The 17036-nt window shown below is 45.8% G+C and overlaps 1 protein-coding gene across 1 annotated transcript in view; it reads left to right on the forward strand.

Moving 5' to 3' along the window:
- Window positions 1-17036, forward strand: part of TONSL (tonsoku like, DNA repair protein) — a 419298-nt gene that overhangs the window by 361406 nt on the left and 40856 nt on the right. Inside the window, exons 21-23 of the mRNA XM_086966418.1 lie at window positions 10300-10607; window positions 12453-12624; window positions 14654-14829. Coding sequence (XP_086822544.1) covers window positions 10300-10607; window positions 12453-12624; window positions 14654-14829 — 656 coding nt within the window. The remainder of the gene's footprint in view (window positions 1-10299; window positions 10608-12452; window positions 12625-14653; window positions 14830-17036) is intronic.

A 17036-nucleotide genomic window follows, 5' to 3' on the forward strand; every position in this document is an offset into this window, starting at 1 on the left:
GTACAACATCCGGCCCCTCTCCCCTGCTTCCAACCACCTCATCTCCCCTGCTTCCAACCACCTCATCTCCCCTGCTTCCAACCACCTCCTCTCCCCTGCCTTCAACAATGGACCTCTCTTCGCTACTCTGCTTACAACCACCACCTCTCACTTGCCCTGCTTACAAACGGCATCACTCAGGGGCACTACAACATCACTATACGCTACCAAAATGCATATAAGTACAACAGTACCTTGCAATATTATTATAATATAATATTATTGCCAACATTGCTTAATATATTGCAACAGCTATCATCTTGCAAATCATCTTTATACACCAATACAGACTTTGCTAAAAATTTAATGCAACACATTGTCATATACAATGGCAATAACTCAAACGTTAATGCTGCGAGACCTATTGCATTGCAAATGCTTGTTTCATTTCCTACCGCATTTGTTCTTTAATACACCTCTCCTGTGCGTACTGAGAGGCTATGGGATAATATTAACAACATTTATAACTTTTGATTTCGACGAAACATAATCAGTTTCTCTTGGGACACTTCCTTTTGTTTTTAATGGGCAAACCACAGGTTTCCGTGGTTGACCTCTAGTCCACCAAGGTTTTTAACCATGTTTTAGGCACACTGTTCCACTGAATGATGGATAAAAAGACTACGGAGGGTCTCTAGGAAGATTGACACTTAACTAGCACCCTTTGTTTCATAAACAGGATTCATATATGAGATAGGCCTTGCAGGAAAAATAATTGCTTAAAACATCTACTCTCTAAATGTGTCTATCACTGTTTCTTACACAAGTTCCTTAACTTGTGATGTTCCGTGGATTTACATTCTTACATCTAGTGCTACTTGCTACAAAACTATGCAACTCTCTTCAGAAGTGGAACTACTTAACAAGTTATGAAACCAATCTCCAAAAGCAGACTGGAGTTTAGTGGGATCCGTATGTGATCATTAAAGGTCTGGTCCAAGTAACTGTCAAAAATAGTTTTTTAAAAGATATGTATATATGTTGTTTTTGTATCGAGCGCTCCTAGCTTAAAGATAGTGGAGTGCTGCATATAATCAAATGCAACAATACAATCAGCAAGTGATTGGAGGGGTAGCTGCTTGTGGTCTGTTAAAGCACCATGATGGAGTTCTTCAAACAGATGCGTCTTCAACCCTTGCCTGAACTGGACCAGGTCTGTTCCTGATAGATGCAGGGATGTTGTTTCAAATCCTTGGTGCATTGATGGTAAAAGGCTGTTTTATATCTCCCATATGATGATATCCAGGCTTTAAGTTTGCTGAGAACCCCCAAAGAAGGTGAGTTTTTCAGGCAGATAGGCAGGGGTGCAGGTCCAATTGGGATGGTAAGCGATGCAGCTGATTTTGAAGATGATGAAGGCTGGTAAGGGGAGCCTATGTTTTTGCCCTGTCTGCCCAAGCAAGATGGTGCCTCAGGAGGAGTGCAGAGAGTATTAAGATTAAGTTCAAACATCTGGGATGCAGTGTTCTTTACATTGGCTACGGATGGAAGCTTGGATTAAGCTCAAACTGGCATTCCTATCATTCAGTAGTCCTAGGCTCAGTGGCATGCTGATAAATGTACTCTTGTATACAAAGTATAGCTTCTATAGTTTGAACCCCTGAAGTTGTCTTCCTTTAACGACTCTGCAAATGCATATGTTTGAAATAAGCTTTAAACAAATACCATTAACTGTCCTGCTTTGGATTTAACTCTCAGAATTATGACATTAAAGGCAGTAGGTTTCCACCTAGCACAGTACCTAGCTATCGATGGCCAAATGTTTGAAGCAAAACCTTTTTACTCCCACGGATTTACACATGAAACTATTTATGCTCCCAAAAGCATGCACAAACATCCACATTTTCACTCTGAATCTGTTTATTCATTTTCAATAGCGACATACACAAATATCGGCCATGCATTACTGAGTGAGAAGCCTTTGGAAAACACAATGCAAAAGGAGAATGGTACATATTGACCATGTCACAGTTTATGAGACGTATAGAGAGAAGCATAGAGAACCAAAAGTGAAGAGAGCACAACCCAAAAGTATCATTATGACCTCATTAACATGGTGCATCAATCAAGTCCCCCTTCAGCCTCCAAATAGAACAGAACCTTGTGAGCATGGCAAGACAGGGCTCCCCATCTTTAAGCATGATAGCAAGAGAGGAATATCTAACTAGCGTGTGTGCTCAGATCTGTCTTCTACTGAGCAAGTTCGAAAAAGAACAGAGCCAAGACCGAGCTACGAACGCTCCCCGGGCCAGTATCGTACCAAAATACAGGTAAGGGGCCAACTGACCCAACAATAGATAAGACAAACAAAAAGAGGGGAAGGGGGGGTGATCCGTCCCCGCTGAGCAAAAGAAAAGAGTTGCACCACCAACAGTGCAGAATCACAGGTAAGGAAGAGCAAGAGGGGGAGTCAAGTCAAGTCATAGAATTTATATAGCGCACTACATACCCGGAGGGTTTCAAGGCGCTTAGGAAGGGGGGGGATGATTATTTGTCAAATATCCACGTTTTAAGCTGCTTTCTGAACGCTAGGTGATTCTGGGTGAGGCGAAGGTAAGCAGGGAGTGAGTTCCAGGTTTTGGCAGCCAGGTAAGAGAAGGATCTGCCTCCCATGGTGGTCTTGTTGATGCGAGGTACAGTGGCGAAGGCTTGGCTGGAAGAGCGGAGTTGGCGGGAGGGGGTGTAGAAGGACAGTCGAGAGTTGAGGCAGTCTGGTCCGATGTCGTAGAGTGATTTGTGTGCGTGGGTGAGCAGTCGGAAAGTAATCCTCTTATTGACAGGTAGCCAGTGGAGATCTTTAAGGTGACCAGAGATGTGTTCGTTGCGTGGGATGTCTAATATGAGCCTGGCTGAGGCGTTTTGGATTCGTTGTAGTTTATTCTGGAGTTTGGCGGTGGTACCTGCGTAGAGGGTGTTTCCGTAGTCCAGTCGGCTCGTGACCAGAGCATGGGTGACTGTTTTCCTTGTTTCGGTGGGGATCCAGCGAAATGTTTTTCTGAGCATGCGAAGAATGTTAAAGCAGGAAGACGATACGGCGCTGACTTGTCTGTTCATTGAGAGTGAAGAATCCAGGATGACGCCAAGGTTCCGTGCGTGGTCTGTCGGGGTGGGTGCATTTCCGAGGGCTTCTGGCCACCAGGAGTTGTCCCATGCAGAGGGGGAATTACCTAGGATGAGGACCTCTGTTTTGTCTGAGTTCAGTTTCAGTCGGCTTTGTTTCATCCATTCGGCGACTTCTTTCATTCCTTCGTGAAGGTTAGTTTTGGCGGTGCTGGGGTCCTTGGTGAGAGATAGGATCAGTTGAGTGTCATCTGCGTAAGAGATGATGTTGAGGTTGTGTTGGCGGGCGATGGCCGCGAGGGGGCTCATGTATACGTTGAAGAGGGTGGGACTGAGTGAGGATCCTTGTGGTACGCCGCAGATGATTTCAGAGGCCTTGGACTTGAATGGTGGGAGGCGGACTCTCTGGGTTCTTCCGGTGAGGAACGAGGTGATCCATTCCAGTGCTTTTCCTTGGATTCCGATGTTATTGAGGCGTTGTAAAAGGGTGCTGTGGCAGACAGTGTCGAAGGCTGCAGAAAGGTCGAGGAGGATGAGGGCGACTGTGTCTCCATTGTCCAGTAGAGTTCGAATGTCGTCTGTTGCTGCGATGAGGGCGGTCTCAGTGCTGTGTTTGGCTCGGAAGCCAGATTGTGAGGGGTCGAGTGATTTGTTGGCTTCGAGGAAGGCGGCGAGCTGGTTGTTGACAGCTTTCTCGATGACTTTGGCCGGGAATGGAAGAAGCGAGATGGGGCGGTAGTTTTTGAGTTCGGTGGGGTCAGCTGTTGGTTTTTTCAGAAGGGCGGTGATTTCAGCGTGTTTCCAGTGTTCTGGGAAGGTAGCGGAGTTGAAGGAGCAGTTGATGACGTCTCGGAGGTGCGGAGCTATGACGGAGTCTGCTTTGTTGAAGATGTGATGAGGGCAAGGGTCTGTGGGGGATCCAGAGTGGATGGAATTCATCAGGCGGATGGTGTCCTCAGTGGAGATAGGGTTCCAGGCGTTAAGGGTGTTAATGGGGGGAAGATGGACAGCTGATGGTAGGGTGGGTTGGTTTCCGGGTTGGTTGTCAAAGCTGTTGTGGATGTCAGCAATCTTGTTGTGGAAAAAAGAGGCTAGGGAATCGCAGAGGGTTTGAGAGGGGGTGATGTCGTTGGAGTTGGCCGAGGGGTTGGAAAATTCCTTGACGATGTTGAAAAGTTCCTTACTGTTGTGGGCGTTGTTGTCAAGTCGATCCTTGAATGCTGTTTTCTTGGCTTTACGGATCAGTTGGTGGTGAGTACGGATGGCGCTTTTGAAGGCGTCTTTGTTGCTGGTGGATGGGTCTTTTTTCCAAGCTTTTTCAAGGGAGCGGCACAGTTTCTTGGACTTCTTAAGATCATCGTTGAACCATGAGGCCTTTTTGCTGCCAGGTTTGCTTTGACGTTTCTTCAGTGGTGCTAAGGTGTCGGCGGTGTTGGATAGCCAAAGGGTGAGGTTGGAGGCGGTTCGTTGGCGTTGGAAGAGAGGGCTGGGGAGGTTTGAAGGAGCGATGTGGAGATCTGCTCCGTGGTGATTTTGTTCCAGTTTCTTTGTAGGGTTGGTTGGAGGTGGTTGGTGGGTTTCGGCTTGTTGTAGGTGAAGTGAACGCAGCTGTGGTCAGTCCAGAGGAGATCCGTAGTGTGGCTGAAGGAGACATGGTTGCTGGAGGTGAAGATGGGGTCGAGTGTGTGACCTGCGATGTGGGTGGGGGAAGTGACCAGTTGTTTAAGTCCGAGGTTGGCGAGGTTGTCTAAGAGGGTGGTGGTGTTGCGGTCGTTGATCTTTTCAAGGTGGAAGTTGAGGTCTCCCAGAAGGATGTAGTCTTTGGAGGGGAGCGCGTGTGGGGTGATGAAGTCCGTGATGTCTTCACTGAATTTTGCGCGGGGTCCTGGTGGTCTGTAGAGGAGGGTGCCTCTGAGTGTGGTCTTGGGGTCGATGTGGATCTGGAAGTGAAGGTGTTCGGAGTTGGCGAGGTTGGCGTCAGAGCTGGTTGAGATGCGGATTGATTTCTTATGGACGATAGCGATTCCTCCTCCTGTATGGTCGGTGCGGTCCTTGCGTGTGATCTTATAGTCATCGGGGATGGCAATGGCGATGTCAGGGGCGGAGGAAGCGTTCATCCATGTTTCCGTTAGGAAGGCGACGTCAGGAGAGATGGTGTCTAGTAGGTTCCAAAGGTCAATGGCGTGCCTGTGGACCGAGCGGGTGTTGAGAAGGATGCATTCTAGGTGGTTGGGGTTGGGAGTCTGTGTTGTGGTCGTAGCGGGGATGTTGGCGGTGCCGATGAAATTGCAGGAGATGCAGGAGAACGGTCCATGGGTGCGTCCCGGAGCGGCTTGGACGCAGTTGGGGGAGCGACCGGGGTTGAGGGCTAGGAGGGTGGCAGCATCGTAGGTAATGCGGGAGGGCTGGGCGGCGCGAGGGGCAGGGGGTCTGGCGCTAGGCGCGGTCCAGGCGCGGACGGGCGTAGACGGGCTTACCTTTGGCGCACCTTCGGCGCGGATTGGGCGCGGTCGCTGCGCGTGGACGCTGCGCGCGGGTGTGACTGTCATAAGCGGATAGTGGGGAGGGCGGAGCGAGGGAGGGGCGGCTGGGAGGCGGGGGGCGGGCTGGATGTGCTGCTTCAGGCACAACAAACAAAATGGTGGGGAAAAACGAAACTGAGCCTGGGCGAGGTTGGGGCACAGGGAGGAGGGACGCTGAGGGCAAAGGTATCGGCACAAACACAAAATACTTCTACAAACCTCAAGCAATACAATCTGCGCGCTAGCTGCAAATGCAGAACCAGGGTAACAGAGAACACGAAGTGCACGCTAGCAGAATAATATTCAAAGTTCCCAAAGTGCACGTTTTCCAGGCGCTAGCAAAGGCAGGCAAAGCAAAGCGGCAGAAGCAGGCAGGTGAATAGCGCTACGATACCGGTTTCCAGCTCAGCAAAGCGCTATGGCAGTCAGGCAGGGGCAATTGGAGCGGCCGCTTCCTACGGAGGAGAAAGGAAAAGGAAGGGAAGGGCTTTGGGAGTGATGGGGACAGTCATTACTGTTCCTCGTAATAGTTATGCCAAAATGTGACATGGGCCAAAGCCACTGCTCGGGACAATCCGTTGAACAGGTGTAGGGCGTGCAATTTGGGGGGTGAAGCACCCATTGCATAGCTGAAAATATTGATGTCTAAGTTTGCCAGAAATACCTAAATCCGATTTACATTGCTCAAATAGTTTAATCTTTCCCCCTTGAAAAAGATACTTCAGCATCCTACACTCGCCTCTCTCCTAAGTGGGGAAGGATCCCAAGCCCAGCCATGGTGTACGGTCTGGATTACGCGCAATGGGGTATTCAGGGAGGGAAACTAGATCAAGCCATACTCAAAAGCCACCATATCCCATATCTCCAGCACCGTTCTAGTAGGGGTCGCGAGATAAGCGATGCGAGGGCGATGGCACTTCGGCAACTAGGCAAATTCCTAGAGAGGCCTGCAGGCCACCTCTCGATCCATTTGGAACCAGTACTTCTCGTATTCCCTAACCACCCACTCCGAAAAAACCCGTAAATGAGCAGCACAATAGTTGTCAAGAAGGTTGGGGCACGCCAGTCCCCTGCAATGCTTAGGGAGCATAAGTAGGGTATTGGAAATAAGAGGTCCGTTCCATATAAAGTTATGGAGGTCCTTCTGCATTCGATGGAAATCCCCGGCTGGGATAGAGGTTGAGAGAACCTGTAAAAGAAAGAACAAGTTTAATTTAATTAATTTAATTTAAAATCTTATATAGCGCGCAGCTACCCTAGGGCATCCCGGCGCTTCAAGACAACATCGGATGGTAAAGGGGACAGCATCGAGGCGTTATGCCGGAAACAGGAAGGTTTTAAGACCCTTGCGGAAACGCAGTGTGCAGGGCTCAGCTCGGAGGTTTTGGGGAAGCGAGTTCCAAAGCTTTGCCGTGTTAAATGAGAGTCTTCTCCCACCCGTGCGGGCCTTTTTGACTCTAGGCACCATCAAGAGATGTTTCGTGTCTGACCGCAGCGTTCTGCCAGCTTTGTAGGGAGTCACTAGATTTTTTAAAATAAGGGGACCTTTGCCTGCAAGAATTTTATGAGCGGTACAGAGTGCTTTAAAGGTCACTCTCTCCCGCACGGGGAGCCAATGCAGTGCCTTCAGTGCCGGTTTCGCAGATTGCGTCCTCGGAATGTCCATAAGCAGCCTTGCCGCTGCATTTTGGACCTGTTGAAGAGTCTTAAAGGTTGATTCAGGGGCGCCCAAAAAGATGGCGTTGCAATAATCGAGTCTAGATGTTATGAGACCCTGAATCAGCAGCTTCCTCGATGTTACCGGTAGTAGGGGGAAGATTTTCCGAGCCGACCTGAGCAGGGCATAACATACTCCTGCTGTTTTCTTGGCTTGGGTGCGGAAAGACAAGTCTGGTTCCAGCCAGACTCCAAGGCTTTTGATCGCCTCTTTGGGGGCCGGGGGATCGCCCAAACATCCCGGCCAACTAAGCGGCGGGAGAAGGGTAGTTTTACTCCCCAGCAGCAGTATTTCCGTCTTTGAGCCGTTTAACTTGAGGGAGGAATCTCCCATCCAAGTGTGAACATCTGCCAGGCAGGAGTTCAAGATATCAGGATTGTCGGCCAGATGTGATAAGGAAACCACTAGCTGCGTATCGTCAGCGTAGCTGACGATTTTGATGTCATATGGGGATACTACGTCCTCCAGGGGGGCCATATATACATTAAATAATGTGGGGCTCAATGACGAGCCCTGTGACACTCCACACTGGAGGGGAATGGATTTGGATCTCTCAGGGCCATCCCACACCTGGTAGGAACGATTCGAAAGAAAAGATCTCAGCCACTGCAGGGCCGCCCCGGAGACCCCTACCTCAGCCAGCCGTCGGATCAACACCTGATGGTTCACAGTGTCAAACGCCGCGCTGAGGTCCAGGAGGATCACTGCCACTGACCCTCCTGAGTCCAGGATGCATCTTGCCTCCTCGACTACTGCCAAGAGGGCCGTGTCTGTGCCCTGACCTGGGCGGAATCCAGTTTGTGATGGTCGAAGGAGTCCATTCGACTCCAAAAAGGCTGACAACTGCCTGTTGACCAATCGTTCAGCAACTTTGCCGAGGCCCGACAAGAGCGAGATAGGTCTAAAGTTCGCCAGATCGTTGGGGTCCAAATTGGTCTTTTTTAAAAGAGCCTTAACAACAGCCATTTTCCAAGTGGGTGGCACCACACCCTGAGCAAAAGAGGCGTTCATAAGGTCTGTTATGGGAGCTACAATGGACGCTATTACCTGCTTGAGAAACTTCATGGGGACCGGGTCCATGGGAGAACCAGTGGGGTGAGATATTCATTTTAACCGCATTCACCGTACCCAGCTGGGAAATGTGCAATGGGTTACCACTGGTGCAGATCTTCTAAGGTTAACCTACGATATTTGGGCCAGTTAGCTAAAGTCCAGTTCTGCAAGGACCCAAGTATCGGATAGAAAGTGTAGCCCACAGGAACGGAGCCAAGTCCAGCAGACCCGGAAGGTGCTGTGGTAGAATGGTACGGTTAAGTACCTGGTATTTAGACATATTGATCTTCTAGCTCGATGCTAACTTAAAGTCCTACAGTTTCTGCACCACCAACACCACCACCACCCCCAGAAGAGTGGTGACCGGATCGGTCGGAGTCAGCAGAAGAACATGCATGTAGAGCAGGACCTTATGTTTTCACCCCCTGAAGGGAATACCCACAATGTCCAATGCCTGGGAAAGCTGAATCTCCTGCGATTCTACAACTAAAGTATAAACAAGATGGGGCAAGGGACATCACTGCTGGGTGCCTCGCGGCAGCGGAATAGTTGCAGTTGATTGTCCGGTCACTCAGGTGCTGCGCTTAGTTTAGTAAAGGAAGCCATTGTCCCATGAGAGGACCCACCCCAATCCTGACGAGAACACCCCTCAGGAATTCCCAGCTGACCCTATCAAATACCTTCTCCACTTCGAAGGACAGGAGAAGGGCGGGGATGTTGTGCATTTGGGCTTTATTTGCCAAGTGGGTGAGGCGTCTGGTGTTGTCCAGGCACTGCCAGTGCTATATGGAGCCCACTTGGACATGGTCAATCAGCCCAGGCAAGAGAGGCTCTAAGCGATTGGCTAGCATTTTTTTTTATAAGTCTTAGCATCAGTGTTTAACAGTGCTATGTGCCGGCAATAAGTGCAGTGAGTAGAGTCTTGCCAGTTTAAGGATGAGTGAGATTTCCGCCTCCGAAATTGTAGGAGTAAGACCGGTACTATGAGCTAAAGAGCCAGAGGAAATGGTCCTTCAGAGAATGGTATAAAATCTTAAATAAGGAGACAGGTAGGCCGTCTGGTCTCATCTTCCCCATGATAGCCCTCCGAGGGCTTTTTTAAATTCTGTCACCGTGAAGGGCACCTCCATGTTCTGAGTGTTCTGTGGCTCTAAGGGCATCCCAGGACAATCCCGAAGATAGGCGTGGATGGGCGCTTGATCCCCCTCCCTTCCACATGAATAAAGTGCCCGGTAGTAGTCCCTAAAGATCTCTTGTTTAGCCGATTCGCTAACTGTATAGCCCAAGGCTTCAGTGCGTAATTTCGCAATGTGGGATCGAACATGTTGGTGGCGAAGCCGGCTTGCTAGTAAAAAAATGCACATTTTAACAGCGGAATATGTTGGTTTTCCAAAAAGAAAAACGGTGAAATTTATTAAAATAATGTGAACTAGAGGTATCGTAGCGGAAAAAAAATATTGAAAATAATTATGGAAAAAAGGACCAATAAACATAAGGCTGTTTGCCAAATGCTGAAAAGTTTCAGGACCAAGGAGGGTGTCTTTTAGCTTCATATATATCCATAGTTGGCATTGGAGACAAGTGCAGTGGGATCCATTACCAGTCAGGAGGCTGGTGACCTAATTTGTTTTAGTGCTTTGAGGACCTCTAGACGCACAGGGTCAGTAGTATTTAAAATGTTGTATTTTTAGACCTTTTATTGACAATGTTAAAATACATTACAAATGCAATATAAATGTTTTTCTTACCTTATTTTTTAAAATGTTTTTATTAAGTATATTTTACACTCAGACATTTCCCTAGATCCAATAAAATATTATTTCAGACATCCAAAACCTCTTGTCCTAATATAATTGTGTCCTGAAGAAAACGCAGAGTTCTTGGTTATGTTCTTTTTCTCAAATGCAGCAGAACATCGTCTGGTTCTGAAATCCTTGGAGCAGCAGGAGAACATCACTTCCTTCAGACTCTGCAATCTCTCACTGCGCAGACGCAACCTGACGCCACTCCTGCGGGCACTTAAACTCCAGGCCACCATCCGCCAGCTCCACCTATCTGGCAACTGCATTGATGACCATGTGGCTGAGGAGCTTCTTTCCACTGTGGCCACCATGCCCAACCTGACCCTCCTTGACCTCTCTTCCAACCAGATGACTCACGAGGGACTCGCAAAACTTTGCCCTGCAACCGGTATTTCAAGCGAAGATACTTTTAAGGTGAGCGAATTTGACTGGAGTAAGAGTCTTCTCAATTAAAGTGCTGCTTCCAAGATTAGCAACTGGAATCCAAAATGCTAGTTTCTGTAATGGAGTAATGCCAAAGCATGTAAGGCTTTTATTACGAGTGGGCCGGTATGGTATGTGAAAATGATCGCGCTTGGTGAAATACAACACAATGTGTAAGATTTGATCATGTGCAATAATTATCCCCGGTTACAAGAGTTGTCCTTGAAGAGTGGCATAACATGCAGATTTTAGTGTATACCACACAAAAATCTGCATGTCCTGGGGTGGTATTTCTTTGCCATTTTCCCCCATGTTTGACCTGCTGAAATTTGATAAGGATACAAACTTTATTGCACCTGGTAACTACCAGGTGCAATAAAAATCGTAACGCTCGTAATTGCGTTCCTGTCGCAAACAGGCGTTTGTGCAGATATCACAGTTTAATGGACTGTTTAGTGAAGGTCACATGTGGAAGGCCGCAATGACAGAGTTATAAATACAGTACTACATATGTTATCTTCTTTGATTATCACATTTCTTAAAACCTTCAGGTATTTGAGTTGACCACACAACTGAAGTCAGATTGTGGAACTGTCCATAAATAGATAGTGTGAAACTATTACCCTGATGTCTACAATCATTGAATAGCTCTGAAGAAGTCCTACTGATGAGGCACGGAACATGGTGGTTGGAAAGATGTGAATACAATTTTGAAACTAAAGATTTGACCAACTAAATCAAATAATTATGATAATAGGATTTTTAATTGACAGCTTACAGTGTGCTTTAAAAGTGTAAAATATTTGGACGGTGCATACCATTAGAGTAAAGCTCGGGAACTTCTACCAAATCTGGCTTGTTGTTTTTGGGCTATCGGCAGGGGAGTATAGCACCTAGTCCCTGATTGTCTTACTCTTACACTTCTGATATTTTTATGAAACGACCAGGAGTGTAGTATTTAAGTTTGCCTTAGCTGCTAATTTGCAAGTCCTAAAATGGTAGAGCATTGGGTCTGGTAGGGTATTTTAAATGGATTGTAATAAGCGTCCGAGGTCATGATTAGTACTAGATGGATATTGAGAAATTCTTTTTTATTATCTACATGCTAGTTAATCTAATGTGAATAGAAGATTGCCTGAGATTGTGTGAGCAACCTCTGATCGGTTACGTGTGCAGATATCCAACTCCCACCCTCTGTGCAAACAGATATATTATTCCCAACCACCATGTGCACTGATATCTTACTCCGCAGTTCGCTTCGATAACCTGCTCCCGCCACTGCGCGCTTTGGTAGCGCACTCCGACCCACTCTGCACAAATCTTCTTCTCCACAGTGGGGAATTCTTCATTGGTGAAGCAACATTAGCCTTAGCTAATTGGGTGCAGTAATATCCCAGAGTACATGACATAGGTTGTATGTGCATCTTTCAGACTCTTTGCAAACTCATGAATGTGTGCATACAGCAAGGATGCCCAAGCAGCTTGTAATTTGATGGAGAGAGTGCAAATGGGAAAACGTGTGTTGGTACCTTGACGATTCTAGAGCATACGATTTTTAATTCTTTGTTTTAATTTGTAAGTATTATGTTTTTATGTTCTTGTTTTATGTTTTTAGTGCTTTCCGCATGTCACTAGCTTTTGGCAAATATAGTTTCCTTTCAAAGGAACATCATGTAAATGTTTTAAGTGAGATATTTACAGAGTTGCTTCCAGCATGTTTGCATGTCGCTATTTTGCACTATGTTATTACATTTAGCTGGTAAGGGTTTTCTAGTTCTTACTCTGGCCAGTGCTGGAGCCGACACCTTTTGATGCACATGTCCTATTTTGTTTCAGAACTTGGAAGAGTTGAATTTAAGCATTAATCCACTAGGAGATGGCTGCTCCCAACCATTGGCCTCCCTAATTCGCTCCTGCCCTGTGCTGAGCACCTTACGTTTACAAACCTGTGGCCTCACTGCCAAGTTCCTTCAGCACTACCGCCTCCTGCTTGCGGATGCACTAAAAGGTAAGTCACCATTCTCCTTTTTGAGCTGTAGTGGTGCTGGATTGCGGTAGATACTGGCTGCAATATGTGCAATTACTTTTCTGACATTATTTTCTAGTTTATCTGCACAATAAAATAGAGAATTGCTCAACGTGTTTTGATCAGAGCCAGTTAAAATGTGGCATTACTCAAGTGTATATTTTTCAAGTGGTTTTGTGAAACACATTGATGTTTATCATTGTACTTGTTGCGTTTTTATGCGGCAGCTTTCGTGTAATTCCCTCTTGTGAGGAACAGAATCCGATGAGACAAGCCTAAAGTTGGTTCTGTGCTAAGCGAGTAAACCAGAGCATAACTACTACCCTCTATATTATACCACATGTATAGAGAATGGCTTCTTAGCAGTTGCTATATGAGATAGAAAGGAAAACCCATTAGTATATGTTCCTAGCATGCATGGCTGTAGACATACATGCTCTGCATACTCCCGCCATCTTCTGTTGGGCTCTGTCTGTTGTAACTTATTTTTCTTTGAAGAAGTCTATCTAGTCATGAGGCCTCAGTGACTACTCCTCTTATTGTCGACTCACATGGGCACCGACTCAGTTGCTGGATTGTTTCTCTCCACCATTGGGTTTGGGAGTGTATCACCATTACACCCAGTCTCAGCATGATGCATTTTAACCATTGATAGCCCCAAAGCCTGTTGTCTTTTCTTCCTGTTGCCGAGAAGACCTGTTGACTCCTTCTGTTCCTTCGACATCTGCTTAATTTGCTGAGCACATCGGCGTTGAGCAGCCGGGCCACCCCGCATTTTGGGCAGCACGGCCTTCCTACCAATGTTGGAGAATAAAGAGGCACAAAAAGTAATGGAACGGACGCACTTCAAAAGATGCCTTCAGACCCATTCCTGGTAACGGGCCGATCTCCACGCCGTCGGTGTCCTGTGCCTCTCGCCAGAGCACGACTAGAGCCACTGCTACTTTTGATCGGTCTTCAGAAGCAAGAAGACCCTTCAGCAATTAAGAAGAATTGGGGATCCAGCCTTCTTTAACCTACTTGTGGTTGGTGGTAATCTAAGGAATGGGGGTCCACTTTTCATTAAGGGCTTAGCGTTGTTAGGTAAGCCATGGCAAAGCAGAGAATAATATTGTGTCGTAGAAGAAAGACAGTAGACTACTGTTGGGTCAGTTTATGGATTCTTAATTTGTAGTTTTTACATGTCTTATGAGCTGCAGGTAGTGGTACAAGCGGATACTAATATACACCCTTCTGCTCCTTTTTTAACCTGTAAGAGAGTTTGGCGGGGCATTCATCGTTTAAGGTGGAGCAGGTAGGAGTGAATTAATGGGGAACTGACTCCCTGTAGTATTCCTATTGTTTCCTTGTATCGATTGTCTCTGGATGGCTCAGGGGGACTCTCCTGTTTTCTGTTGCCTTATGGCTTTCTCTTGACTAACCATCCTCTGAGTAACACCAGTAGATTAAACTTCACTTGTGCTTATTCTAAAAATAAGTCTTTTCTCAAATTGCCTCTGAAACAAATGTCACCAATCTTTCCAAATCTGACTGATCAGGTTGACCATTATTTTAAGAAAAACTGTTTTTACTTATTAAATATAACGTGATTTCAAAATGACTGTTTCCCGAAACATGTTCATGCTTCCATTTAATATTTTTGCTCCCAGTCTGCAGAGATTGTCTTGGTCCAACAATGGTTCAGAGTTCAGCAAACTTGGAAAATTGATAGAAATGTTTTAGAAGATCCAACAGAAATGACTGTGTGGTGAAAATCGAGGGCTGAGAAATAACCTCTCAAAATGAAGGCAACTTGATCGAGAGGAAGTACTTCGAATCATTGATGACAGTCACTGTGCACAACTTGGGCTCACTCTGTTTTTGTAATTCTGAGATGTTTTATGCTTTAAGATTTATTTTGGAAAATCAAGGGAACTGCAGTTCTTATTCCTCATTCTATGTTCACCTAGACCTTTAACAGTTGTTATCTTTTCTTTTCGCCATCCCCCAAATCTGTATTCACAATGTGCAGAAGCTGTTCATCTTAAGACCCTCATCCTATCCCACAATTCCCTGGGCTCGACTGGAACAGAGCTGATCCTGAAGAGCTTACCTCACCAGACCATCACCGGGCTGGAACTTGGCGCGATCGCAACCTTTCCACGTGATAATCCACTGATGGATGCTGTAGTGCGCTACCTGTCCCAGGTAAGAGGAGCTTGCTTTTTCTCTCTCTCTCTGTCCCTCTCCCTCCCTCTCTCATGAGGGCATTTCTTTTGTTGGAGTGCTGCGTTTGGCTACAGATTTGGATTAATTGCAAAAAGGTATTTTCCTCGTTTAAGCTACAGTCTTGGGCTTCCACTCACATTAGACCGGGGCAAGATCGCCGAATGCCCAGAATGACTACAGGGAGTCCAATAACACCCAACACCAACTTAACCGGTACTTAACAAGAGACTTTTGATATGACCAACACTGAAAAGACAAAGAAGAATTAGTGCTGAAACGAAAATATACCAAGAACTCATGCAATAAGAAAATTAGAACATGCACAGAAATGCCTGATGTCTGAACAAGTTTACTTCGGAAAAATTAAAAAGTGCACAGCAATATTTGATTTCTGCGAAAGTTTAATTCCGAAAGCAACTAACCTTTCTATACAACTTCGAAATGTGGGCTGAATACACACACATTAAGCCTAAGGTCTTGCAATACTAGGTATCTCTATATGGCAAGCAACTTTCGGATTTTCCTCACAACTTTCTGTATACTATTGAGCACTATAATCCGACTTTTACAATCCTTGGGCAACGTAGTCTTTCTCCTAAATCTTAGTCCTTCCATTTATTTACAGTAGCTTTTTACAAGCTCCTTTAGAGTGAGTTCTAGTGATACAAAGACCAGAACACCTTTTATCTGTCATTTGTACTTAAACAGTTACATTAACCTCCTCCAGGTGTTCTAGAAAACCAGACAAAGCAGAGAGACCTTGGTGTACACTTTATCTTGGCATTGCTTTTTTATGAGGTAGTTTGGTTTTTTTGGAGGGAGGGCAAATCAGCAGAACCTTTTGAAAAGTTACATGCGTTTTGCTCCTTTTTGTCATCTCGCTATTAAATGTATAGTTTGGCTGTAATTACTGCCTGTTGGTTATCCTCTATTTTTCTCTGCTTACAGAATGTATTTAAGTTTGTCATTTGACTGGGCTCTTTTCGCTTTATACTTCATCTCAAATTCTTCTGGAATGGCCTTGACTAGTCATGGTTTTAGATGTCTTTCTAGGTGTAGTGACCACATTGGTGACATGAAACACTCTAAGAAGCAACATATGCACTGCTACAAAGCCATACTTAAGTAAACACAGGTTTTAATGAGAAATAGTATGCTCGCTTCCAATACCCTTGGCATAAAGCAACAGGCCTACCTGAGGAAAAATGTTATAAAGTATTGCAGTGTAACTGCAACAAATGATGGCGGGAATGCTAAATGATTCAAACAGTCTCCCCCAGTCAAGAGATCTGGGTTAAATCATTTGTTCTTTTGCCCACTACGCCACCCCACTTTGGACCCAGCCAGATGCAAATCAGTCTTGACCCTGTGCCTCATGGTAACAGTCCAGACCGAACTGCTAAGGTATGTCCTCCCTGGCCAGAAACAAGCATCCTATGACCGGTTTTGGGGTATGTCACCCTTCATCAGCCAGGGTAGCTTGAATCAAGTGGCACAGTGAGCAAGGGACCCATGTCTGGCAAAGGGTCAAGACTGATTTGCATATCTATGGCTGGGTCCAAACTGGGTTGGTGTAGTGGGCAAAAGAACAATGGATTTAACCCAGATCTCTTGACTGGGGTGAATGTTTGAATCATTCAGCATTCCGCCCATCATTTGTTGCAGTTACAATAAAGTATTACAGCAGCACCAAAGCAGCATTCATGTGGAGATGCTAAACAGTAAAATTACAAAACTAAGGGCCATATGTATTAAACAAAATTTTGTTAGCAAACGCCGAAATTCGCAAAATTACGAAGTTTGCGATCGCAATTCAGGTAAGTGGGATGTAACAGCCTCGCAAAATAAGGAATCGCAAAATAGCGATTCCCTATTTTGCAATTGCATTTAAGGAATCGCAAATTGCGATTCCATAAATGCAATGTAAGAGGCACAGAAAATGTGCAATTTGGCCATAAGGAATCGCAAATTACCACCAACTTCAAGTTGGTGGTAATTTGTGATTTTTTTTTTTTAAAAATGCACTTTTTTGCATTTTTCAAAGTGCCACATGCGCACACATGTACATTTCAGGGGTGCAACATTGTGTCCTTTTGGCATCCTGGCACCCTTAAATTTGCATTCGCAATTTGCGATTCTCTAATTGAGAATCGCAAATTGCGAATATCTCCCCATTCATTCCGAAG

Source organism: Lissotriton vulgaris, chromosome 4_1 (genome assembly GCF_964263255.1).
Source record: "Lissotriton vulgaris chromosome 4_1, aLisVul1.2, whole genome shotgun sequence".
NCBI lineage: Eukaryota > Metazoa > Chordata > Amphibia > Caudata > Salamandridae > Lissotriton > Lissotriton vulgaris.